This window comes from Candoia aspera, chromosome 7, assembly GCF_035149785.1.
Source record: "Candoia aspera isolate rCanAsp1 chromosome 7, rCanAsp1.hap2, whole genome shotgun sequence".
Classification (NCBI taxonomy): domain Eukaryota; kingdom Metazoa; phylum Chordata; class Lepidosauria; order Squamata; family Boidae; genus Candoia; species Candoia aspera.
The window spans coordinates 70,771,403-70,797,687 of record NC_086159.1 but is presented as its reverse complement, the minus strand read 5'-3'; the positions used below and the strand labels follow the sequence as shown (position 1 = coordinate 70,797,687).

At 40.8% G+C, this 26,285-nt stretch overlaps 1 protein-coding gene across 1 annotated transcript in view; it reads left to right on the top strand.

Moving 5' to 3' along the window:
• MAGI2 (membrane associated guanylate kinase, WW and PDZ domain containing 2) overlaps nt 1-26,285 on the top strand; it is a 713,008-nt gene that overhangs the window by 594,632 nt on the left and 92,091 nt on the right. The window contains exons 11-12 of the mRNA XM_063308087.1: nt 13,155-13,186; nt 16,784-16,973. Of these exons, the coding sequence (XP_063164157.1) occupies nt 13,155-13,186; nt 16,784-16,973 (222 nt within the window). The remainder of the gene's footprint in view (nt 1-13,154; nt 13,187-16,783; nt 16,974-26,285) is intronic.

The window sequence follows — 26,285 nt, the reverse complement described above, 5'->3', positions numbered from 1 at the left end:
TCCTGAGAGAAAAAAAAAGTATAAGAAATGCTGTCCTAAAGTGAAATCTTAAAATATTTTAGCGTGTTATTTCAGCTTTAAGCAAAATATATTTGTTAAAATGTGTATTATTTATGCTTCATTTCAAAACATGGACACTGGGCAGCTAACACAGCATAAAACAGCAAATAAAAGTAACCCAAAAAAACAGGGACAAAACACATAAAATAAGAGGCATATATACTTTTGCCAAGTAAATGTATTTTTGAAACAATAATACTGTTTGAGGGGATTCTTACAAAAATCTAGGTTTGGAGTAGAAGGAGGGTGTAATAAATTGGATAAAATCTGAAATTATTATTTCAACTTGCTCATGGATTGTCTGACCATTCAAAGTCGAAGCACAAGGAAAAATGCTCTTCTCCTGTTTGAAGTTGTTCCCTGGACATTTCGCTGAATGTCCCCTACCTAGCAAATCTCTTAAACAGCATGGGTGATTTAAATCTGGTTGTGGATGCAAACTGGTGAATCACTCACCATGAACCCTTTTATTATTCCGTGACAGTTTGAAAGCACTTCTCAGCCGATAGAGATGGACTCTTAATGAATTACTAAGTAAAAAAACATATCCAACATCACATAACCTTCACGCGGGTTAGGTGGCGCAAAATTGTCTGCACAGTGGGGAAGTCTGCTTTGTAAAATGTCAGGAGAGAAAAGGTTGTACCGGTAACCTGTCCTTATGAAAATGAGCCAATGGACAAACGCAATGTTTTCTTGGACGCCTGCACGCTTTGTGCAGTAAATGTGTGGTTGTAAATCTCCGATTGGAGGAGATGAGCGGTGACAAATTTGATAAATAAATAAATCAACCTCTCACCTCGTCACAAAGCAGTTTCCTCTTGAAATGGCCTTCTGTTTGCTGTGGAACTCTCTGAGTTCTGAACTTCATTCCCCCTTCCCCTTCTCCTTCATTTCCCTTTGCTGTGTTTGAGCTCCAGTTGTTGGATGCAGCAGTTGCATTATGATATTGCAATGCTTGCCCATTTTTCTTTTCAGTTTAAGATGCCATGTGAGCTATCCATCATGGGCAATCAGGATGATTTGCCCTCCCTCCCTTCTCTGCCATTCCCATTCACGGTATTCTTAATCTGCAAAATAACTCAGCATAACACATTAGTCACAACTCCTGATCTGCCAAACTTTTTGGTTTCTGTTTATCCCAGTATTGGTTAATATGGAATGTACAGTTTGCTTGTCTGTCTTGGAATGCATTGACTTTTGGCATATTTCTAGAAACAAGGGTCTAAATTTCCTGTATTTCACTATGCCTACTGCTACTTTAGAGCCAGTTTGGTGTAGTGGTTAAGGCATCAAGCTAGAAACCAGGAGACCGTGAGTTGTAGTCCTGCCTTAGGCACAAAGCCAGCTGGGTGACCTTGAGTCAGTCCGTCCCTCTCAGCCCTAGGAAGCAGGCAATGGCAAACAACTTCTGAAATCTCACCAGAAAAACTGCAGGGACTTGTCCAGACAGTTGCCAAGAGTCAACCTTGACTTGAAGGGACAAAACAAAAAACCACAACCCTGCCACTTTACCTTATTTTAATCTAAACTAATCTGTCCGTTTGAGAAGTATTACATGTAATTTCTGTTGTTCTAAGGCAATTCTGATAACATATCATTGTTATAAATATTCAGACTCTGCTCATCTATATGTTTATTTGTTATATTTGTATACCAGTAGACTAAGAAAACAACTCCTGATGGTTGCCATTATAAAAGCATGAAATGTAGAGCAACTTAAAATCAAGGGGAAAAAAAATACTAAATATTCCATAATACAATATGTGCAGAAGTGACCATTCATTCCCCAAAGGCCTTCCAGAACAGCTGTCTTCAATAGTTCAAAAGCCAGCTATGAAAGCACCACCCAATTGCCATTATATTGGAACTGCCACTAAAAAACAATATCTGTAAACCCCCATTCTCCTCCCTGGGGGGACTATTAAAAGATGTTGGTGACATTAGTGCTCCGAGTGGGTTAGGCAGATTGCATTTATGCAGACTGTCAGTATCTCAATTGCCAAGCCGTACAGGAGCTGGCAGTTAATATATAATCTTTGTAGGTAAATCTGAAGAATGGCAATATTCTGGAATTTCCTTAAGTGAAATTATTGTACTGTACAAATCAGAGACATGCAGGGGTATCTGCAGGAGAATCAAAAAAAGTCAAGATGGCACTGAGACCACTTAATCAAAGCTCCACCCCTTCTTTCTATGGGTAAAGGGGTCTTGGGTGACATGTTAAAGGGATCCTCAAAAAACAGTAGCAGAGCTAGAAATAAAACTAAATTTTGTTGCATTTCACATACTTGCAAGATTGATGTCAGCCTTATCAGGTAGACTGGACTAATAAACAGACACCATTTGGACCTAAAGCTACTTTTATTAGAACAGTTATAGTAACAAATTCTTGCAAGTCTGAATGTAGTATTTTTCCTCTCTCTTTTATCTTCATGAGAACTGAGGGGTGGATTGCCTAGCCCATCCAAGTACTAAGCAGATCCAACCTTGCTTAGCTTTTGAGGAGATGTGCTACTATCTGCTCTGATAATGTTGTCAACTGGTATGAAATATTGTAAGTTTAAAACTCAACCTTTTTGCGCATTCAACACCTTGAAGAAAAATTCCTAGCCCAACCCTAGTTGATTTCATCTGACTTGTACATGTTCCCTTTCATATATGTTTAGTGTTTCTTAAGAGATTAAATCCTGCTTGCTAATATTTGATTTCATCATTTTGTTTCCCCCTCCACCCTACTCTCAATAGTTCAAGCTGTTTTAGTCCACAAATGATGGACAATATTAAATGTAAAACATAATAAATAAAAATCAGGGTCCAAACTCTTTTCACCTTTTTCTAGATCCTGCTTGGCCAAGCTTATTAGCATGTACAAGTCATCTCACCCCACATTTCACACCAAATTGACAAAATAAAAAATTTGATTTCAAACAATGTATTACCATTAAAAGCAATTTAAAGAAACCAGCTGTGATAAAATATTTAAATCAGGACCAACTACTGTGCACAGCACATCTGTATGTGTTAAAGATGGTTTTAGTTGAATGCAACATAAATCACTTGGAAGGAGATAACTTGCAAAAGAGCTTCACAAAAAGTTGATCCTTTGCTGGAATAAGCTGCTTCTGTTATGGTCCTCATGATTCTAATTACAATAATCTTGAAAGGAAAGAGCATTTTGGATTAAGTTCACTCAGAAAATGATCCTCCGTTATGTAAAACTCTCTTCCTTGGGCTTAAAGAATTCTAAAGCCAAACTTTCTAAATTGAACACTTAAAAGACAAGCTCTGTAAGTAAGAGAGAGAGAAAGAGAGAGAGCAATCAACCACATGATGATTTGTCTGGATTTGCCTTGGCATGATGGCAAGCAAGCCTTTCTAGATGAGTATGAAGTGTGAACTAACTGTGATTCAGCAAATCATCAATAAAATTCAGACTCGGGGCAATGTGTAGATCCAGACAAATGGTTTCAGTTTATCCAGGGATTCCAACTGCAAATTAAAATGTTGGAAAACACTCAGATCACATCTATTGAAAATTAAGTCCCATAGGGTTGAATAGGTCCTATCACTGGCTAAGTACAGTATAACTCGAATACACTATAGCATAAAGGTAAAGATTCCCATTTAGTCATGTCTAATGACACACTAGGGGGCAGTGCTCATCTCTGTTTCCATGGCTGAAGAGCCGGCGTTGTCCGAAGACACCTCCGCAGTCATGTGGCCAGCATGACATCACGGAACGCTATTACCTTCCTGCCAAAGCAGTATCTATTTATCTACTTGCATTTGCATGCTTTTGAATTGCTAGGTTGGCAAGAGCGAGGGCGAGCGAGGGAGCTCACTGTGCCGTGTGGCACTCAGGTCTCGAACCACCAAACTTGCAACCTTCCGGTTGACAAGCATGGCGTCTTAACCACTGAGCTACCACGCCCCCTTACACACTATAGCATACTTCTGGATAAATACAAAAAGAGTGATGAAGCTAATTTCATATTCAAAATATGTTTTGTTATCAGGAACGGTCCATAGTTATTTTCTCAAGATTCCATTTTTATCATGTTTTGTCAAATATGCAGAAAGGAATATTAAGAAGTAATATATTTGTTACATCTTATTTGTTCATTTTATTTAATGGTGTTTTTGCCTTTCCACAGATGTCACCAAATTCATATAACCATAATCATTATAATGATAAAATACCTGAAACCAGTAACATCTTTTAAATAATTTTTTTTGTGAAGTTAGTGCTGTAAAATAGGTGAAGCTGAGAAAGGTCAGCTATGGACTGTATGGTTAAGATTGGGTTATTTTTTTAATTATTTTTTTATTTTTTTATTTATTTTGATTCCAAATCCACCACTTCATTCAACTGATCCCAACCAAGTTATCAGAAATTAGTCAATAACCAGCTGACATGAAAATCAATTGGCATGACATTCTATTTCATTGAAGTTGAGTGCTGTTTTGTGGTGGGCTGTGTGACTTGGTTGTTTTATACATTAACATATTCTCAAAAAGCTAAACAGTGTTTGAACTGGTCATGACTTGGATGGGAAATCACCAGGAAATCCCAGGGTCGCAGCAGAGACTGGAGAATCAAAAATACTCTATCTTCTAAGAAGGCAATGGTAGGCCACTTCCATATTGACAACTGGAAAAATACATGGATGTGTCTATGTACTGTGTTTTCTCTTCTCCCTTTTCAAGCAAGAGTAAAAAAACAAGCCGATTAAACATAACTCAGAATGAACTCTGAGCTTCTATAATTTTCTTAATATGAGGAGAAATCAAAATATGTCACTTAAATTCCTCAAAATACAGTGGTCTTCCACACTGCCACTACACAGCTCCACTATTTATATAGGATATTTCCTACCAACACAAACACACATGTATTCATTGTCTCTCCCACTTCACAAAACTATGCTTTCTAGCCAGTGTAGCTATGTAATTGAATGCATTCTTTTCATCTTTCTCTCATTCCCTTGCACTAACTCTTTCTTTCTTCAGCCTACACAGTACGTTTCCTCTTTATCCTTTCTCTTAGAGCAAGCCTTCCGTATTAGTGAGCATTGCTTTATCACCTGATTAAGCTAGCTAGAATTCAGAGTCAAAATTTAAATTTTGGGCTGGGCTCAATACTCTCTTCTATGTTTTTACCTCAGTGATTTCCCAAGGCAAAAATGGTTGTAAGGGACTGCATCATGTGTAATGGTTGAACCCAACTTTGAGTTCACATCAGACTTGCTAAGTAGTTAGTATGACAGAAAAATGGATAATTGATAATATAGAAATCAGCAGGTCTGTGCATTGCTTTGGATTCAGTTATGAATAAGGAATACATTGGAATGCACAAAAGCATAAACATAACACTGTGATTCATTAAAGCAACTTCTGCAGTCTCAGTCCTGACAATAGGAAGTAGCTGCTTTAATGAGTTGTAGACCACTTTTGTGTTTGTGTTTCTGCATATTTAGAAATACCTCAAAATGAATCTGAAGTATTTCACAGTTCTAAAAGTCATATCACTGTTAACACTTTCCTTTCTCTTGTGCGATAGAAAGAAGTATAGATGGAGAACAATTGTTTATGAGCAAGGGCATAGTCTGAAGTTTCATGGGCCTGCTGAATGCCTGGATAGTGTATGCACATCCTATACCAACATCTCCGATCTGGTTCCTGTTTAATTATCTTTGTCATGCCATCATTCCACGTGCCATGTACTTTTACCATATCTCTTTGTTGGTTAGTGCGCAGGTTCTGATTCCTCCTGATTTTTATCTTTGAAATATTTACCTTATATTAGCTTTTGTGTTGTATGTAATTCAATTTTGTATCTGTGAATAGCAGTTAATAAGAATTCTCTCAGATCCCTGTATTATTTGTATCTAAATAGCAGTAGGTCAGCCTATGGCTTGGCTCCCTTTATTGAGTTCTGCACGTGCTTTTTAATCATTCCTGTTTTCCACAAACTTGCAATCTGTATTTTCATATTAAACGGTCCGTTCTTATTTTGGGTTGTCACATTCTGTCATGCTGTGGATACACAACCTGGCTGTACACCATTCAAGACATCCGTGACATGAATGTCCTTGACCACAAGGAAAAAGCTGAGTCTCCACCTTGATGATACTCCACTTTAAACACAGAATCCTTGTTTCCTAATGTCTTTTATGTTTTCATAATTATGTTTGCCTGATTAGAACTATCATCTCTGGTTAAATTCAGGTTCTTGAATTACCTAGACTTCATATAGTTGTTGTTGTTGTTATTTATTGTGGGGGGGTTGGCATTTTTTGTTTGCCAGTCACACTCTCTCAGCCCTAGAAATCAAATCATATTTATTCAGTCAATGACCAGCAAAATTTAAAAGGAGAAAAGCAAAGTAAAACGAAGAAGTACAATAATATACTACAGACTAATAAGATATATCACATAATAATACAGCTTTCTCTCTGCTATTACTATATTAATACATTTGTTACCTTAGTGGGGTGAGGCTAGAACATTAAGAATTATAAATAAAAGTAATATATATATATATATCCCCTGACAATTTATTAATTGAAATATTTCAATTTTAAAAGTACTTTTTAAAACAGAGCGTTATTTCTTTGTCTGGTTTTGTCTTATTTTCATTGCAGCAACAGAGAATTTAGCAACTGTACACATAATGTATAGTTCTAGATCCTGAAGTAGATGGTTCATGTAAAAATTATCTGGATACCCAGGGAATTTATCTATTAGGGGCAAAATGTAGATTGACCTGATGTCCCTATAAAATTTACAGTGTAGCAGTACATGCGAGATGGTTTCTACTTCTTCTTCACCACATGGGCAGATATGCTCAGCTATAGGGACTTTGTTATACCTGCCTTGGAGTAGTGCAGATGGAAGAATAATGAATCTAGCTTTGAAGAATGCGATTCTCAACTTAGGGAAGGTTAGGTTTGTGAGGGCAATCTGGCTGCGACATCTATCACCCCATTGATTGCCAGGGTTGATTTGGCTGATCTGGCTGTCTAGGCGGGTGTCACCTTCTTCCCTCACCGCTCCATGTGTGTCCCTCCTGAAGCTGCGCGCTCGGTGGAAGAAGACAACCATCCCAGATAGAAGGAATGTACTGATCTCCGGTCAAGGGTATACGATAGCTGCACTCCCCTGCTAGAACCTCCAAACAAGCTCAGCCCTAGGAAGAAGAAGGCCAAGGCAAACCACTTCTGAAAATGTTGCCTAGAAAACTGCATAGACCTGTCTATGGAGTCAGCAGAAATCAAAACAGTCCCAAAGACACAGAGTTAAAAAAACTGAGTGTGCAACAGATTCTTTTATTTACTTTATTAGCTTACAGAGCCACTTATATCTTCCATTTTGGTGAAAAACCACCACTCACAGCAATTTATAACTTTTACAAAGTGCTATTTGCTTTCTGTTAAAAAAAAAAAAAGCTTAAAAATGTACAAAGGAAATGGAATCACACCGCTGCACAGCTTTCCATTGGATTAAAGAACTTTTGCTCACAAATGAAACCTAAATCCAGCCCACTTTTCCCCCAAGGCCATCTCACCCAGACTGAAACTGTTTTCTGCAGCTTGCTGGTAGACAGGGAACATGGCTGACAACAAGTGGGAAGCCATGTCTGTGGTCACAAGATTAACAACAACACATGGGGAGATACGTTGCACCTGGTTATGAATTAAAGGGACTAAGAAAGATGATTCCCTGGGAAAAATTAAAACTCAGGCTTCAAAACCAAATGTTTACAATGATCTTTGACATTTCACTGCTATTTGCAGTCCCAGGAGTAAGAATGCTGCATGCTTTCCTGGTTGGAAAGTTAAGGTTCTCTGTGTATAGTGGACCACGAGAGTCGAATTTCATGTTTGATTTTTTCAGATTAATCTCAGGTGCATTTGATGCATTTTTCAAATATGGAAACTTCATCAAATACTGGATTCAGAATACTGGTAGTACTTCAGATTTGAAGATATGGATATAGACAGTATAGAGAGTAATTCAAATTTGGAGAGACAGGTGCAGATGGAACAGAAGACATCTATGGCTACACCTCAACCGCCATTTTGTGCCTAGTTCTGGAGCCATCAGGTGTTCTCATGACTACTTGCATTTCACAAACCACACAATGTCTGCCTCCTAAACCTTCATTTATCTCCACATTCTAAACTTTAAGGCAGACTGTTAGGTCAGCTAGATCTGCTTTTAGTCACCTTGGCCGATTCTTCAGGTAAAAAGTTCAGTTGTAGCAACTTTGGGAAAATGTTGGTGATTATTATGTTTGAGACAGAAACGCTTCTAAATGTTGTCATCCTTCACACTTGCTATTAATGTTGACTAATATCATTTTTAATCAGTTATACAGGGGAGCATTCTTTCAGTTAAAATAAAATAGACCAGGTATTCTTTTATCTTTTAGCCATTTGTATGCTTCTAGACTGTTTTATTTATTGCATTTTGTTATTGTACTGATGTTTTTATTGTGTTAGCCACCCAGGGTTATTTTATGTGAGATAGGTGGCCATATAAATCTAATAGATAAACAAACAGTCACCACTATGCTAATATGAATGTTGATATTTTGGTGGAACTAGTGAAATTATTAAGGTGTAAGACTCAAGCTAGGGAGCTCCAGCATTGAGTTTTCTCTTCCCAGTGCAGCTCAGTGGATGGCTTGTGACCAGTCACCCCCTCTTGACACAACCTTTCTCTCAGGGTTGTAGGCTTAAAATCAGGGGAGACCTCATGCATGTCAACTTATGTTTTCAGAGAAAAAGTTGGATAAAAATAGAGTAATTATAGCAAGTTATAATGTTACCACAGGCACTTATTTTTTTCACTATATAGATACACTTTTTGAAATTCTCTGACTGATAAAAATGACACACCCTTAAGACTGCAATGCAAAACAGTTAGAAATTGTACTTCATAAAAATGCAGGTTATTGTTTAGGTAGCTACCAAGTTATCTAGTTAGCTAGATTTATGTCCTGTCTTTCTTCCAGGAGTTCAAGAGAGCATTCTCTTCCAATTTTTCCCAGAGAGGGAGGTGGGCTGAGAAGTAGCAAGTCACCCAGGGAAGATCATCTTATATCTGGGTCTCTGTGGTTTTAGTCCAATATTCTGTCTGAAGAATCCTCAACATGTTATATGAAGGCTTGACAAAGAAAACACAAAATGTCACCTGGTAAACCTTCCTAGGGAGATGGTGCCTTACGTGGATTTCCTTCCCCTTTATTGATCATCCTTGCCTTTCATTCAAAAGGGGTGTTCAAAGCATATCCTTAGGACAACGTCTGTCTATTCTGGATGAACTGCAATTTCACAGGAGCCCCATACAAATGTCTTGCAATCGTTGAAGGGAAAAGTTACCAGAGCAGGACAAACGATGGCCTAATTGCCCCCAGTAGGATAAGATTATGGCTGGCTACACCTAACACATGCTCTTGAAACCTGTGGATCATGGCAGGAATCTTTAACAATGACACAGTGGGATAAATGAAAGCTGCCAGGAAGGCAGCTCATGTGGAAAGCATACTCCTGGCACAGAGGCCATTTCCACCACTATCCCTAACACCCAGATTTTCTGGAAGTCTCTTCCAGAGAGTTGAGGGATGTCCTAAATAACCTTTCTCTCCCCTTTCAAGACTCCAAATATACTTTTGTTATCTAAAGCAATTTATTTTAGAGATGATGAATATGCAAGTATGTTTCATTTGTCCACTTGAACATGGAATCAGTGCTGCTACAAAACTTAATAACATGAAATCATTTCTGAAAAAGTTTGCCCTTAAATTAAATAAAGGTCAACGCTGCTCAGGACCTCAAAAGTTCATGCTGAGACTCAATTATCTCCCAGGAAAGGGCCAGAATACCATCTGTTCATTTTCCATAAAGATCCTTGCCATGTTCTTCAGACAGTTTAGTTAAGACAGCCTTATGCAGAGATGCTTCCTATGGCAAAAGACAATAAAATCCACAAAGTTATATGAAGTTGTGACAAGTGATATGAATACAAGGTGACATCTGTTGAACCGGCTTTCTAGAATATTTTGGCCTAACAGTTGTGTTGCCTCCAGACAAGGAAGGGTTGATGGAAACTGTAATATAACACAGCTACTAGAACACTGTGCTGGAAAATGCTAGCTGAAACAATAGTTTGAAATTCCTGTGTTTAACCAGTTTCCATCAAATCAATTCAACAGATCAGGGTATAAAACTTGTGGCTGTCCAGATTCTGCCTGGTACAACTTCAAATACCCCTCACTACAGTTTTGCTTACTAGGACTACTGGTATGGAAGACCACAGATCCTTCAATAGATGTAACTATCTCTCAAGGTCTTATTTGCCCAAGTGATCCAGAATAAATGCTTAGATAATTTTTTAAAAAGTATGTAATGTCTTCAGGGAACTATTTAAAGAAATCAGATACACATAGAGATATATGTGGGGCATAGGTAAGAGACTGAATGTGGATTCACCATACTCAGCTGCAAACTAAATTATATGACTAACTTAATTAAAAAGTTGGTTTCCTGTTTCCATATTCAAGACTCTTCAAGGTCACTGGGTTTATTAACAATATGAAATGCCAACAAAAATTCAAAGCAGCCTTGTAAGACTGCAAAGCTGGAGGATGGCTTTTGTTACACTATTACATTCTGAGATAAAAAGAAATAAGTACATATGCAGTAAAGGAAGATACAGGTGTTTGTTATGTATGGCATAGGTTTTCATTCTAGGCTGCGACTAAGCATAGGAAATTGAAATTGGATTCTGCCTTTACAAAGGTGAGCATCAAAATGTTTGTGTGTGTGTGTGTGTGTGTGCTGTTCTTTATTGTATCAGTGGATAATCTATATTTAGGCATGTTACATGATTAAAACTTTTCCAGTGAATCATCCCTTAATATTAATAGCAAAGGCAACTGCAGAGTTATGATACAGCCAAAAGAAGGACCTTGAAAAAGAGAGGGAGTCATCAGCAGTTCCTCACATAACCCACCACTGAAAAAAAATGTGGACCTAAGATTCTGTGGCCAAAGAATCATTGCCGGTTCTGAGATGGAAGGTTAGGAATGGAAAACTTATGGAAAACCAAAATGGGAATGGAGCTTCCTGAAAGAAGGTCCAATTTTCCAACCATGCCCTCAGATGGTTATATTCAGCTCACCAGGTATAATATTTGTTATAGTTCTTAAGCATGTCGATAAATCCTCCAATGGTGAAGAGATAGTTCTGTTGAAATTTTCTCTGCAGGATTTAACAATATGCTTGCAGAAGAAGTATTTATGGAGAGATGAGTCTTTTGACCCAGGAACAGGGTTACCTGAGATACCGGTCGCATATAGTTTTGCTCTCTGATGGTAAACGTTACCATCAGTAGCGACATTGTTGAATGTAAAATGTATTCACTTTGCCATTGATGCTATGTGGAAAAAATATAAACATCATCATGGAATTCCAGCTACTCCAGAAACTGATGTTGAGGTTATTGAGTAATCTGTAAATCTGTCAGCTGCTATCATAGATCAATTACTACTGTTTCATCTTACAAAGAAGTTTCAGATAGTGTGTGTTTCTACACTGCAGCCTTAATCTGCTTAACTCTTGTGCATAAACTGGCTGGACATGTTGCCAATTTAAGAAAACCCTTTCCAGATTTCAACCTCTTCCTCCACTTTGGCCATGTTCTGTCTAGACCACATTTATCACAGCCTCTGACTGCGTTTCTTTTGCATCTTTATCCCTCCCACCTATCACAGAAAAGCAAGTTCATGTGTGGATCTTTGGAGACATATAAGGTCCATCAATAGACCTTTTGGGTAACCCCCTGGCATCCGCCAGTTTAAAAAGAAAAAGAACACACCACAGTTCCAGTCACTTCTGCTAGAAGTGAAACAGACAGAACTCTCATCAATTTCCCCTTTAATTTTTTTTAAAAAAAGGATAGGGCCACCATTTCACTGTGCTAGCCCTCAACTTGTGTTTTAAAAAGCCCAGCCTTTCACTGTTCTTGGGGGAAAAAAGGCTGTTGAGAGACCAGTAAGAAGAAGGACAGGGACGATATTTGTCTACAAAGAAATGAAGTGTAGCAGGCAAGCCTGACAGCATTGCTTGAGCCAGGATAAGTCAGAAAACACCACTTTTGATGTCAAGTAGAAAAATACATGTGAGAGTTGCCTTCTTGGTGGTCTGGGGTGGGTGGTAGAAGATGATGTGCATTCCTGCCCGTAAGAAATGTTCAGTGGCCTGTATGGAGCAAGCTGGTTCAGCACATCATCTTAAACCCTGCTTTGTATCAAAAGTACAAAGATGGTATTCTGTATGATGGTATCCAGATTCTAAAGCTTCATCATGGAGATAGTCTAATATATTCACTTCTAGTGATTTGGAAACTACTTTAGGCAAGTGGCCTTCTGAAGCAGACAAAGTTTTGTTTTTGTATTTGGTAAGAATGCTAGTTCTTCCTATATTTTTTATTATTATTTGAGATTTTAATAGCTTTCATGCCTGTTAATGTTCTGCACTGCTTGATACCACCTTTCATATTTTTCATAGAAAGGTAGGACAGGATCATCTACATGGTTATAATTCTCAGGAGCAAGACAATGTTGCCAGAGGAAGGGTTTTATATGAAGGTAAAATATATTTCAGGAAGTCAATCACACAACTATAAATAAATTTTAAAAAATAGTTTGACACTTTGGATAAATACTACATTTATGAAATTTAGACTAGCTATTTAGCCAGTCATTTACCTTCAGTTATATATTTGGAGATACTGTAGATAAAGACACAGGCAATCATCCAGATAAATATGTAATGTATTAAGGTATGAAAACCCCTGGTGATAATAGCTTCTGACTGCAGTAGTTGGGGATTTTTTTTCAAGCTTTTCTAATTCATTTTTGAATATGGAGATTTATCTCTGACCATTGTTTTTAAATATGAAAAAAGTTGAACATGAAACATTTTTCCATATGTTCTGTGTTACAAGATGGCACTGCTTTTCTATAATTTGTAGAAATTGAGATAAAGATGTCTGTAAGGCTTACTTTTTTTTTCTTTCTTTAGGATTCTTTTCACCATGGAAAACTCCAAAGCCTGTAAGTTTTCTTTTAAATTTAAATTCTTTTCAATTTTAAATCTAATAAGAACAATTAGAATGTATGGAAATAAGATTCATTGTTGAGAGAGAAATAGTATGATTACAAACAATAGCCTGGATTGTAAGATTTCTAGGGTTTAGTATCCTACTGGCAAGTATAGGAATATAAATCTAATGCGACAGTATTTGATCACATATATATACCTGCCATCTTGAAAGCAAGCATTTCTTACTGAATTTACTGGAACTGACATATGAGCAACATATGAATTTGCTATAAATGTTGGGTCTTCATTTTGTTCATGGTAGAACCACGGTGTCTTATAACTGAACACAAAAACAAGTTTTGTTAATTCGTTTTTTTTTTTCATGAGCTATAAGTCTCCTTGTATCTTCCAGCCTGCTCAGCATTAATACCTAAATCATTTTTTCAGTAGCATTAGCCAAATGGAAGCAGATTATATTAGACCGAGATTATTATGGGAATTGTTTTCAACTCTAGTTGCAGACTTGTTTTTCTTAACTAGTGAGCAACAAAAAAATTAGATGTGTGGGAGAATTGAAGACAATGAAGCCTAGGAGCATTTGAGTGGTTAATGTGATTAAGCCAATGTTTATTCAAGAAAATGGAAGAGCCTGATTAATACAAATAACTGTCTACTAGCCTGATTAAGAAGGAACAGCTAATGTCCATCTGAAAGCCAGTTTGGTGTAGTGGTTAAAGGCAGCAGGCTAGAAAATGGGAGACTGTGAGTTCTAGTGCTTCATTAGGCATGAAGCCAGCCGGGTGGCTTTGGGCCAATGAATCTCTCTCAGCTATAGTAATGGCAAACCACTTCTGAAAAATGTTGCTAAGAAATCTGCATGGACTTGAAGGCACCTCCAAAAAAGTGTACCTCTATTGTTAATAGGTCCTTGTATGAGATCATCTTTAAAGCATGCCTGGATAGTCATCCCTGAAGATTGTCCTTTTCTTCTGTGTGAACAGCAGACTGGGGATTACATGCTTCACATGGAAGTAGCCAGGTTTCCTTTCTTGGGGATGCTAGGGGTCAAGTAACACTCCAGGAGAGTTTGGATACTTTTATCTTCATGTCATTCTGAGAAAGAACAAATCATCAAGGAAAGAGTCCCTAGGGAATTCTTTAAAAGTTGGGCCATTTTTCACATAGTATTAGTACTGATAGTAGCAGTATTTGGTATGTGCTTATGCCTAAGCACAGTAGAAGCAGTGTATGATGAATGTGGCAAAGCTATGTAATTTCAGACCCTGGATGTAACCTAAACGATTTATAGGGGAGAGGGCTTTAGGCAGACATATTTTACTTATATTGCCCTATAGGGTAGACCAGATTAAGAAACCAATGTTACATAGGTCTAAAATTATTTTAGGACAGCTACTTAGGACAGCTTTAGTAACAGAATCTTGCAAGTCTGAATGTGCTTCCCTCCTCCCTCACTTTATCTTCATGTGAATTAAGGAGAGGCCTGTCTGAGGTGTTTTCCTAAGTTAGTTTCTTGGGATGGACTTAAACCATGCTTGTCTGATCGTTGCCTTGGTAACTGTATTTCAAGGCCATTCCTTATTCCCTCTACAGTTTAGGAACGAGCATCAAATTATTGCAGAAATCATATGGATTTATAGGTGTGGTGAATATTGTTCCCTTGACAGCCAGCAGAAGACAGACATGCTGTGCAGACTTGGAATCCACCTTTCCATGAGAAGACATGGTTATTGGGCATATGTTTTATTTCTGAATTTATAGTCAAACACCTGAAGGGCCGCAAATCATGGCTTAGGACCGGAGTCCTTTCAACCTGGAATGGGTCCTAATAAACACACCAAGTGAGAAATAGGATAAACCTTTTATTTGAGCGCCCAAGTAACAAGGGGGTCTCTCCTCTGAAAAGGAGAGTCCTTTGTGTTAGTAGACAGCATCTTTTATACCATTATCCATAAGATACAGTTACAAATATAAGATGATTATTGGACCATTTCTGTCACAGGGTACATAGGCATGCATACATTTGTGTTATCTATGTTAACTATACACTACATCTACACCCATCACCATTTACGGATTCTGCCCTCCTTCAGGTGTAAAATTCCATCTTGGCCCCTCCTTTGGGAGTGGAATGATCTAATAATGGGAGGAGAATTTAACATTACAATTACCTGTCCGGTTACTTTTGGACAAGATATCCCCCATGTGCGCATGCTTGCATTCTTGTATTATCTTCTTCTGGTTTCTGCTGGTTATTCCCTTCCCTTATCTTCCATTCGTGCCATCTCCCAACTTATACCTATCATGTACTTGCCAGCCTCCCTCATATTCCAACTTATTCTTAGGCATCCTTATCCCCCAGGAGAGCCTTGGAGCTCTTGAGACAAGGAGGCTTATTATTTTCCTTGACAATTACAGCTTACACAGTTAGCTGAACACATGCATTCCTTAAAAGAAGGATGCTGATAAAATTCTGTCTCCACACACCAATTAAAAGGATGTGTGCATGTGTGTGTGTGTGTATTCATGGGACTAATAAAGAGAAGGTAAAAAGGATTTAAATCAATTAGGCTTGAGGTAAAAATTCTCTATAATATAATTTGGGACTTTGGATTTATCAATTTGTACATCTTTCCCTCTTTCAGTTTGTATATCATGATCCGAAACGAATTGCTTGACTTCAGAAATAGCTTGCTAGTTTGGCCTACTGGTTAAAGGCGCTGGATTAGAAACTGGGAGACCATGAATTCTAGTTGTACCTGAGATATGAAGCCAGCTGGGTGACTTTGGGTCAGTTCCTCTCTCTCAGCCTTAGGAAGAAGGCAAGGGCAAACCACTTCCAAAAAATGTTGCCATAAAAACTACAGGGACTTTGGACAGGTCACAAAAAAAAGTCATCAGGAGACACAACTGGCTTGAAGTCACCAAATAAGTAAAGGAATGCCTATTACTACTAATGCTCAGCTATAGGCCACAAGAAGTAAGATCACGCTCTAGCTTTCTTCCAAGAAGACTTGAATTTGTCTACAAGAACAAGCTGGACTAAATAACTGCTCCCAAAATTTAATTCCAGCTAGTATCTCAGAACACAGATCTGCATGCACGCAGCTATAGAAAGAGATCCTGGTTCAAGTTTCAATATATCTTTTGAGATGAATTGGAGAGCTTGGTGAGTGGTTCCCATAAATCTAGACTTAACTACTTTTAGGGATATTATACCTTTATAAGAGGAGAATTGTGTATCATAGAGTAGAAGTGATATTACGTTAGCTCTAAATTTAATTGCCACCGGGACAGACTTGCTGCCCTTATGTTACCTTGCTCAACTTCCTAGCATATGATACATCTCTACTGTGACCCTAGGAAATATATTAAAAACAATGTTTTCTAGATATGTCATACACGTTACAGTATTATTGATTATTTACAAATGCTTAAGATGGCAGTCCTGTGCATAAGATCTAGTGTTCAGTAGAAATGTCCAGAATTACGTTGCAAAACAGCAAGACAGTATAACCTGATGACAAAAGAAAAAGCTATGGACTTTGTCTGCAGGCTCTCAAGGTATTGTTTTCTTTTATTTATTATAGATGATGGAAAAATGGGAGAATCAAGGCAGTCCACAGACAAGTTTATCTGCTCCAGCGGTGCCACAGAATATTCCCTTTCCACCCGCCCTTCACAGGAGTTCTTTCCCTGATTCAACAGAGGCCTTTGACCCAAGAAAGCCTGACCCATACGAGCTGTATGAGAAATCACGAGCTATTTATGAAAGTAGGCGTAAGTGAAAACCATGGTCCGCCTTTGCAGAGCCCTTGAAACTTTAAATTGACCCATTGGAATTGACTATTATGACTACATGTAAACCAGACAACAAATTTATTTGTTATGGATATTAAGGGGAAAAAACCTTCATGCATTTGTCTTAAATTTGCTGAAGGCACCCCTGATGATTAAGTTCAGTAGAAACAGATGGGGAACGGTACAACAGCCATGTCTGCTGCTAGGTGATGTTAATAATTTGCAACCATGTAAATTGGCCTTTTGTGGAGATTGCCTGCTCTGAATCCCCACTCAGCAGTTAAATTAGTCTTTATTATGGTCACATACCATCATAGACCAATGAATGTCAAGCTAGTTCCACAATGCAGTTTCCCTTTACTTCATTCATATATAATTTCTGGTGTTTTTTGTAATGCGGCCACAATGTTCAGTTGAAAATGATGCCATATCTTCTGATTAATATTATAAAACGTCTTTCCAACTAGCCTGTCATATACACAGTTTCAAGTTTCTGAGAGACTGAAAGCAAAGGGAGATGGTGAAGTGTTGGACATGTAAAGAGGGCTATGGGGGCAACACGTGGTAGACACCACAGGAGGGGAGCAGTTATTAATATGGCTTCAGTCGTGCTTACATGCCCATTCCCACTAAGTGTAGGAAAGGAAACCACAGATACTTGTTAGTAGGAGGGTGCAAAATACTATATATTAGGGTCAGGAAATGTTTGGGCCCCCAAATGGGCTGATTCAGCCTTTCAGTATGCCATTCTCATCCCAGAAAGAAGCCATTATGAGCATTCAAGGACTAGTCCAGCTTCAAAACAGAATGACCTTTTTCAAGTTCAGAATGTCTTCTGATGACACTCTTCTAGTTAAATTATGCTGCAGATAGAGCCAGCAAATGAAAGTGACCCCATTGCACAAACCTGGGTATGATGTGGTTACACGTAGCTATGACTTAGGAAAACTGGGCAACTTTACCTGTGGCTTTAAACCCTGCCTCGTGGCATAGTCTAAGCCAATAAATGGGGGGGCTGAAAATGGAACACAAGCTTCTGATCTTCTCAACTGCATTGGAGGAGGGTTGGGAAGCAAAAATGGTAAAGCTGTGTTTGGTGTCCCCATAATATCTCAGACTTCTGGTCAGAGGCAGTATCCAACAGGGCTATGCCATGCATTCAGAAGCATTGCTTCTTAAAGCTTGGTAGCTCAAACAAAGCATCTTTCTTCATGAGTTTTTGGCATGGTTTGCAAAACTGCTCGAAAAAGTGTTCCAAGCTAAACTTGTCCCGAGTTATTTCCTAATGACAAAGAGCTGTGAGAAGTGAAGAGAGGGCCTGTAACTTGCAAGGGTGTGTGTTGCTTTATTTTTTGCAGCTCATTAACTTTGCTGATGAGAGCCAGTTTGGTGTAGCAGTTAAGGCTTCAGGCTAGAAACCAGGAGACTGTGAGTTCTAGTCCCACCTTAGGCACGAAGCCACCTTGAGCCAGTCACTTCCTCTCAGCCCTAGGAAGGAGGCAATGGCAAGCCACTTCTGAAAAACCTTGCCAAGAAAACTGCAGGGACATGTCCAGGCAGTCTCTGAGAATTGGACACAATTGAACAGATTTTTTTAAAAAACTTTGCTTTAGAGAGACTTGATCTAACACTTTAGAGTTGGTCTCTTTCGATTCTATGATTCTGTTTCTATGATTCAGCAGGAAGGTTCTTGAAGATACCTCACAAAAAGCTGAATAGTGCTGAGTAAAGTTTGGAAATTCCCTTTAATGCCCAGTGGGTTAAAATGCTTATAAAGAATGAAAAATAAAATAAATAAATTCTATTTGAATAAACAAAGCAAAATAGAAATCTTGAGTAATCAAGATTTCATGGAAGCATTTCTCTGCCCACAAGTGGATTTAACTATTAAGGAAGTTTATCTCCATGCCCTGGTACTTGCAGAAGTCTTTTTCCACTGAATATCTGCAAGGCAGTATACATTGGAACGCATGAAAGTGCACACAGCTAAATGTCCTTTATAGATTGCCACAGCAAATGGGTAAAAAGCATACAATACATGTAGTCAGGTGTGCTGGCACACTTGGGCAGGATTGCATTCAGGGCCGCAACTGGGGGGGCAAGCAGGGCATGTGCCCTGGGCGCTGTGCTGGGGGGGGGGAAATGAGTGCTTGGGGGGCAAAATGAGGGCTGGGGGGTGCCAAAATGGGCACGGAATCCATGTTTGCCCCAGGTGACACAGACCCTAGTTGCAGCCCTGATTACATTAATCTACTCTTCAGTGTATAAACAAACATCTGCATCACACTAGAGTAGAATTAGAAAAAGCAAACTAAGGGAGGCACAGTTCTGTAATAAATCACCACATCTCACTGTCTGCTTTAGTGAAGCAGTAATCATGTCTACTTTTTTTTTTAATTTTAAGTCAGGTTTTTTCTAATCTATTTTCTGGCTTCGGGGTTACACTTTCACTTTTAAAGGATAGTCAATGATGTTTTTAAAAAGCAAGGAAACAATATTTTTTTTTCCCCAAGAGTCTCCCTCTTCCTGGAATTTCCAGGTGATCTTATAAAGCTGGAGGTCACATAGGCATTCCAGGAAGTGGCATTATTTAAGAAGACACTTGAGTCCAGCTGCTGCATGTAAAAATAACTGACCAGGAGCATCTACAAATTAAATTTTCGGAGTCTCTTATTCTATACACTGTAGCAAACAAAGCCTAGGTTTCCTGCTAGTCTACTCACACTACCAATATATTTTAGAAAACATGGAGGGAGTAGAAAATTACCTTTGAAATATTGTTTTGCCAACAAAAGGTTGGGCACAATGACAATAAGAATAGATAGGTATGCATAACTGAGATTTCTACATTAGGATCTGTGTGTTCTGTGTAATATTAATTTAGGCAGTAATGAGCTACCAATTATGTTCTGCTTTTAAAGAGTGTAATTGTAACGATTGCCTAAACCCAAATACTCAGTCTCACAAGCTCGGGCTTAAAGATAACTGATTTATTAAAGGAATAGTATACAAATACAGAGAAAGCTGAGAATGAGCAAAAGCGCGCCAAATACAAACTTAAAAGCCTTGCTTGTGGGCCGGTCCCGCCCCATCTCCCGTCAGGACGCTCCCCCTCCCAGGTGCTGAAAGCCGTTAGACGCGCCTGGGAAAGTAACCTTGAACAGGAGCGCAAACCCAAACATGCATTCCAAGCCCTCAAAACAAGGGAGGGCGAAAGAATGGAAAAACCCCGGGTGAAGGGATACGGAACAGAGAATGACATGTGAAACGTTACAATGTTAACCAGACATTAGAATGAGAACATGACATATTGCCCCCTCCAAAAAAAAATTAGGGAGCCGGTTTGTCAGGATAGGCAGAGTGAAATTGGGCTACGAGACGAGGAGAATGTACGTCTGGAGCAGCAACCCATTCAGGATGAGGGAAATGTTTCCAGCGGACGAGGTATTGTAGAGTGGAGCGGAGGCGTCTGGAATCGAGGATAGATGTCACCTCGAAGTGTTGCTGGTTGTCAATCATGAGGGGAGGTGGAGGAGTGGGTTGTGGATGCCAACGGTCCGACGAGAGGTAGGGTTTGAGTAAGCTACAATGGAAAACAGGATGTAAACGTTTAAGGTTGTGAGGTAAATCAAGTTTAAACGTAACAGGGTTGAGCTGAGCAACAATTGAAAAAGGACCGACAAATTTAGGACCAAGTTTTTTAGAGGGTTGTGGGGACTTGATAAACTTAGTTGACAAGTAGACTTTATCCCCGACCGCAAAAGATGGTTCTGGGGAACGCTTTGCATCGGCATGGCGTTTATAGGTAGCCTGGGCATGGTGGAGAGCGAGTAGAATATTAGACCATGAGTCTTTGAGAGAGTCTGCCCAGCCAGCGAGGGTGGCTGGGAGCGGTTGAGGATGAGGAAGTTCAGGAATCGGAACAAATTCACGTCCAAAAACTGTTTTAAAGGGAACTTGACCAGTGGTTTGATGAATGGAATTGTTGTAAGCGACCTCAGCAAATGGGAGTAAATCTACCCAGTTGTCTTGCTGGTAGTTAACAAAAGCTCTGAGGTATTGTTCCAATGTAGAATTGACCGCCTCTGTAGATCCGTCCGTTTCCGGATGCCAGGCGGTAGAAAGCGATTGTTTGGTACCCAAAAGTTTCAAAAATGCCCGCCAAAATTGTGACGTAAATTGTGTGCCTCTGTCACTCACCAAACGGGCGGGGATACCGTGGAGGCGGTACACGTGGATGAGGAAGAGGCGTGCCAGCTGTTGTGCGGTGGGGATAGAAGCGCATGGGATAAAATGGGCTTGTTTGGAGAAAAAGTCTTTGACGACCCAAATGACAGTTTTTCGTTGACTAGGGGGTAGATCAACGATAAAATCCATAGAGATATCCTGCCAAGGGACAGATGGAGTGGCCACGGGTTGAAGGAGACCCTGGGGCTTGCCCGGTTTGCGCTTTATCGCCGCACATACAGGGCACGCAGTGACATATTCCTTTAAGTCTTTGAGTAAAGTTGGCCACCAGAATTGGCGGCGAACGAGGTGCAAAGTTTTCACGTAGCCGAAATGTCCAGCTAGCTTGTCATCGTGGCAGCGCTGGAGTATGGTTTTTCGCATTGGTTCGGGTACATAGAGACGATCGTTGCGCCAGGCAAGATCATCGGTGAAAGTTAACATGTGGCGATTGGCTTGCAACCAAGTATCTGTTTTAAGGTGGGAGAGCAACTGTTGTTGCAAATCGGAGGTAATTGACAAGGGAGGCGGGCGGCTGGAAAGCGGAGCGGCTGGAGGCGGAGTTGATTGCGCTCGGGTCTGGCTGCGAGTCACCGCTGCCAAACCTAATTGTTTGTCGGTCCAGACGGTGCCTTGGACCGTTGGCCCCGGGCCAGCATCTTGGGGTCTGCGCGAGAGTGCATCAGCTAAGAAATTTTTCTTGCCTGGTATGAATTTAAGGGTGAAGTCAAAGCGGTTGAAAAACTCAGCCCAGCGCAGCTGTTTGGGACTGAGTTTTCGACTGGTGCTTAAAGCTTCCAGATTTTTATGGTCAGTCCAGACTTCAAAAGGGTTTGAAGTGCCTTCCAATAGGTGTCGCCATGTCTCCAACGCTGTTTTTACAGCAAAAGCCTCCTTTTCCCAAACATGCCATCTTCTCTCTGTTTCTGTGAATTTGCGAGAGAGGTAGGCACAGGGTTTTAAAGCGCCAGATTGGTCAGCTTGTAATAGAATTGCTCCTATGGAAAAATCAGAAGCATCGACTTGTACCACGAAGGGTTTAGAGGGGTTTGGATGCTGTAAAATCGGTTCTGTGGTAAAGATTTGTTTGAGCGCTTCAAACGCTTGCTGACAGGCGGGAGTCCATTTAAGGAGCGCGCCTGGGTTCTTTGAACGTCGCGTATCCCCCTGTCCTTTAGTTTTTAACAGTTCAGTAAGGGGGAGGGCGATTTCTGCAAAATTTTGGGCGAATGTTCGATAGAAATTAGAGAATCCAAGGAAACTCTGTAATTGTCTCCTGGTACGGGGAGGTTCCCATGCCACGATGGCTTCTACTTTTGCAGGGTCCATTTCAATGCCCTGAGCTGAAATGCGGTACCCTAGGTAATCAATTTGCGACTGATGAAAGGCACATTTTGACAGTTTTGCATACAGCTGTGCTTTTTGCAATTTAGCTAGTACCTGACGCACCAGGTGGATATGTTCTGACATGGTTTCAGTATAAATCAATACATCATCCAAATATACCAGTACCCCCTTAAATAGGTGGTCATGCAAGACCTCATTGATTAGTTGCATAAAAACCCCAGGTGCCCCAGATAACCCGAATGGTAAGACTTTATATTGGAAAGCCCCAAGAGGACAGTTGAACGCTGTCTTCCACTCATCCCCTTCCCTTATGCGAATGCGAAAGTAGGCTTCTCTCAAATCCAGTTTTGAAAAAATTTTGCCTCTGGCCAGATGTGATAACATATCTTTGATCAGGGGCAAAGGATATTTATTTAATATTGAGACCGCATTGAGCCCGCGGAAATCGGTACAAAGCCTTAATGACCCATCCTTTTTTGGCCTGAATAGGACAGGCGCTCCTACCGGGGAATTTGCCGGCTCAATGAAACCTCTAGCCAGATTTTTGTCAATGAACTCCCTTAGCGTGGTAAGCTCTTTGGGAGACATGGGGTATATTTTTGGGTGAGGCAATTTTACATTTGGTAAAAACTCAATGGCACAGTCCGTTTTTCGGTGGGGTGGCAAGCGATCTGCTTCCTTTTCCCCAAATACTTCAGCAAAATCTTGGTACTGATTGGGTAGCCCCTCAAGAGGTTGAAGCGTTTGCACAGTGGTATACGCTACCCCTCCACCCTCCATGTCCTCCAGTAGGTCCTTTTCGGGTACTTTGTAAAATCCATCTGCAAACGTCACAGTTCTATGCAGCCAGTTGATAAAAGGGTTTTGCTTCACAAACCAAGGCATCCCCAATATTACCAGAGGACCCCCCACTGGAGCTACCACAAATGGCAGCTTTTCCTGATGGGAGCCCATCTGCAAGGCGACCAGTCCCGTGGAAAGATTGACTGCTTTCCCACCCGCCATAGTTCCATCCAATTGGGTGAAAATCATGGGTCTTGGCAAAGGGAACGTGGGCAGTTCCAGAGCCGCTACTACATCAGGGTGCATTAGGGAACGGGAGCAACCCGAGTCTAGCATGGCCCACACTTCCACCGTTTTGGTTTTTGAGCTTAGTTTAACTTTAACAGTCAGTGTGGGGAAGTTTCCACTCACCGAATCATGGTTACGCCCGGTTTCTTCCACCTGCCCTAGGGCGCCCTTCAGGGCAGGTGGTAGGCTTTTCCCGCCGGCTGCTCGAATTGCAACTCTTCCTCCTCTTCACCGAAGGGAAGGTCTGGGGGGTCCAGTTCCGCGAGGGCTGCCTTCAGTTTTCGTGGTGGAGCAGGAGCAGGCGTCTTTACCGTGGGTTTCGTCTGTCGTTCCTCTGGACGGCGTCTTGGGCACGAAGTGGCTCGATGTCCTTCTTTCCCACATCTGAGGCACTGACCCTTGGAGAACCGTTGCTCCCTCTCTTCTTCCCAGGTTTTTGGTTTAGGGCGGCTGGCAAGTCCAGATGTGCGCGCTCCTCTAGCGAGACGTGTTTGTCTAAGCTCTTTGGTATGGGCATAGGTTCGTAGGGCATTTTCTGCGCTTCCCGCCAACTGAATCCACCCATATAGCGTTTTAGGATCATCTCTACCCAGAGCCCATCGAAGGATTTCGGGTTCAAGCCCCTGCTTGAACAATTCGATGATTGTTGGCTCAGACCAGTCTTCCACTTTTCCTGCCAAAGCTTTAAACTCCAACGCATATTTGGCAACTGGGAGGGACCCTTGGTAAAGTTTCCGCAGGTCATTTTTGGCCGTTTCTTGAGCTAAGGGGTCTTCGAAATGCTCTTTAAGTGCCCACAAAAAGTCATCGAAGTCCTCTAACTCAGTTGCCTCAGCTTGGCATAGTTGCACATACCAATCCGCTGCCTTTCCTCTCAGCTTGTTAGCAATGAAATTGACCTTGCCATGTTCAGACCGAAAATTTCGACCCCAATCTTCTATGTAGTGCTTGGCATTAGTAATAAAGAAGGAGAGCGTGGTGGGATCCCCATCGAACTTCACTCCAAATGGTGGGAAGGATCTTGCCGGCTCAGCTGGCTGTGGCGGTGCCGCTAATGTCAGCGTGCGCCGAGCCCCCATGGGTGGTCGATCCCTAGGAGGTCTTGCCTCTCGCTCCCCCCCTTGACGGGCTGATCGAGTCTTGCTTCTCCCCCGGGTCACCATGGTACTATGCCTGGGGTACTGTGACGGCTCTTCCTCCCAATCCTCCGGGGTGGGCTCTGCCTCTCCGGGTAGATCCTCTTTGGGTAGATCCTTGAGGATCGTCACAATTAAATCCATTTTATCTTCTAATGCCCTCATACGGGCCGGAGTGACCGGCTCCTCCGAGGGTTGGTTGGTTACCACCACCCTCGGTGACAAGGGGACTTCGTGCTCCCAGGTCAATTGTGGAGACCCCCTCCCCTGCGCTCTTTCCATGACAGTTCTATGTTCACTCCTGAGACTCTCCTGCATGGATATCAGCAGCTCGTCCAATTGGATATCTCGCAACTCTCGACGGGCTGCTCTTTGCGCTCTCGAAGTTAGCACTGGCCGGCTTTTGACCGCCTCCCGCTCTTCTTCGCTTCCCTCACTTGCGCGAAGTTGAGGTTGAGGTTCTGTCATCGCTAGCGTTCCCTCTTATCCAATGATTGGATGGGGCTAGCGGAAAATGGATAGAATGATTCTCAGCTTTATGTAACGATTGCCTAAACCCAAATACTCAGTCTCACAAGCTCGGGCTTAAAGATAACTGATTTATTAAAGGAATAGTATACAAATACAGAGAAAGCTGAGAATGAGCAAAAGCGCGCCAAATACAAACTTAAAAGCCTTGCTTGTGGGCCGGTCCCGCCCCATCTCCCGTCAGGACGCTCCCCCTCCCAGGTGCTGAAAGCCGTTAGACGCGCCTGGGAAAGTAACCTTGAACAGGAGCGCAAACCCAAACATGCATTCCAAGCCCTCAAAACAAGGGAGGGCGAAAGAATGGAAAAACCCCGGGTGAAGGGATACGGAACAGAGAATGACATGTGAAACGTTACAATGTTAACCAGACATTAGAATGAGAACATGACAGTAATTGCTGTAGTGCTGAAATGCAGGGAATCATCATTTATGTAGTAAAAGAGGCATCCATAAAACGTACTAATCAAACCCTAATGCAAACAAATAACTTACTCTGAAAAGTACTGTCTTCTCACACTGCCACAATGTCAGCTCCAGTGCTCAGTTCACATCCCATTTTGTCTTTAACACTTGTTAAACACACACATGTGACTCCTTGAAGGCCTTGGGTCTTCATGACAGAAGAATAATAGCCATTAGCCCACAAAAGAGTTTGGTTCTGACGCAGCTTTCTAACAAAACTAGCACACAAAACAGTTGGGTAAGTTAGCTGAGTACATAAAACTTTTAGTTCGTTTCCTCAGTATCAGATAGTCTTTAAGGCCATTCCACACCTTCCATCAGGCATATACGTTATGTCCCTGTAAAATGAGCAAAGTAGTCTCCCCACAGGTAGCAACAATTGAGCAACCATTTTAGTGCAACATATTTAATTGACAGAGCTCAAGAGTCCAGCAACTTTCCCTACTTCCACTTAGAATCTTTGTGTCATTCCAGAATTCACTTCAGACCTGTGTGATCTCATGCCTTCATCTTGTTTAGT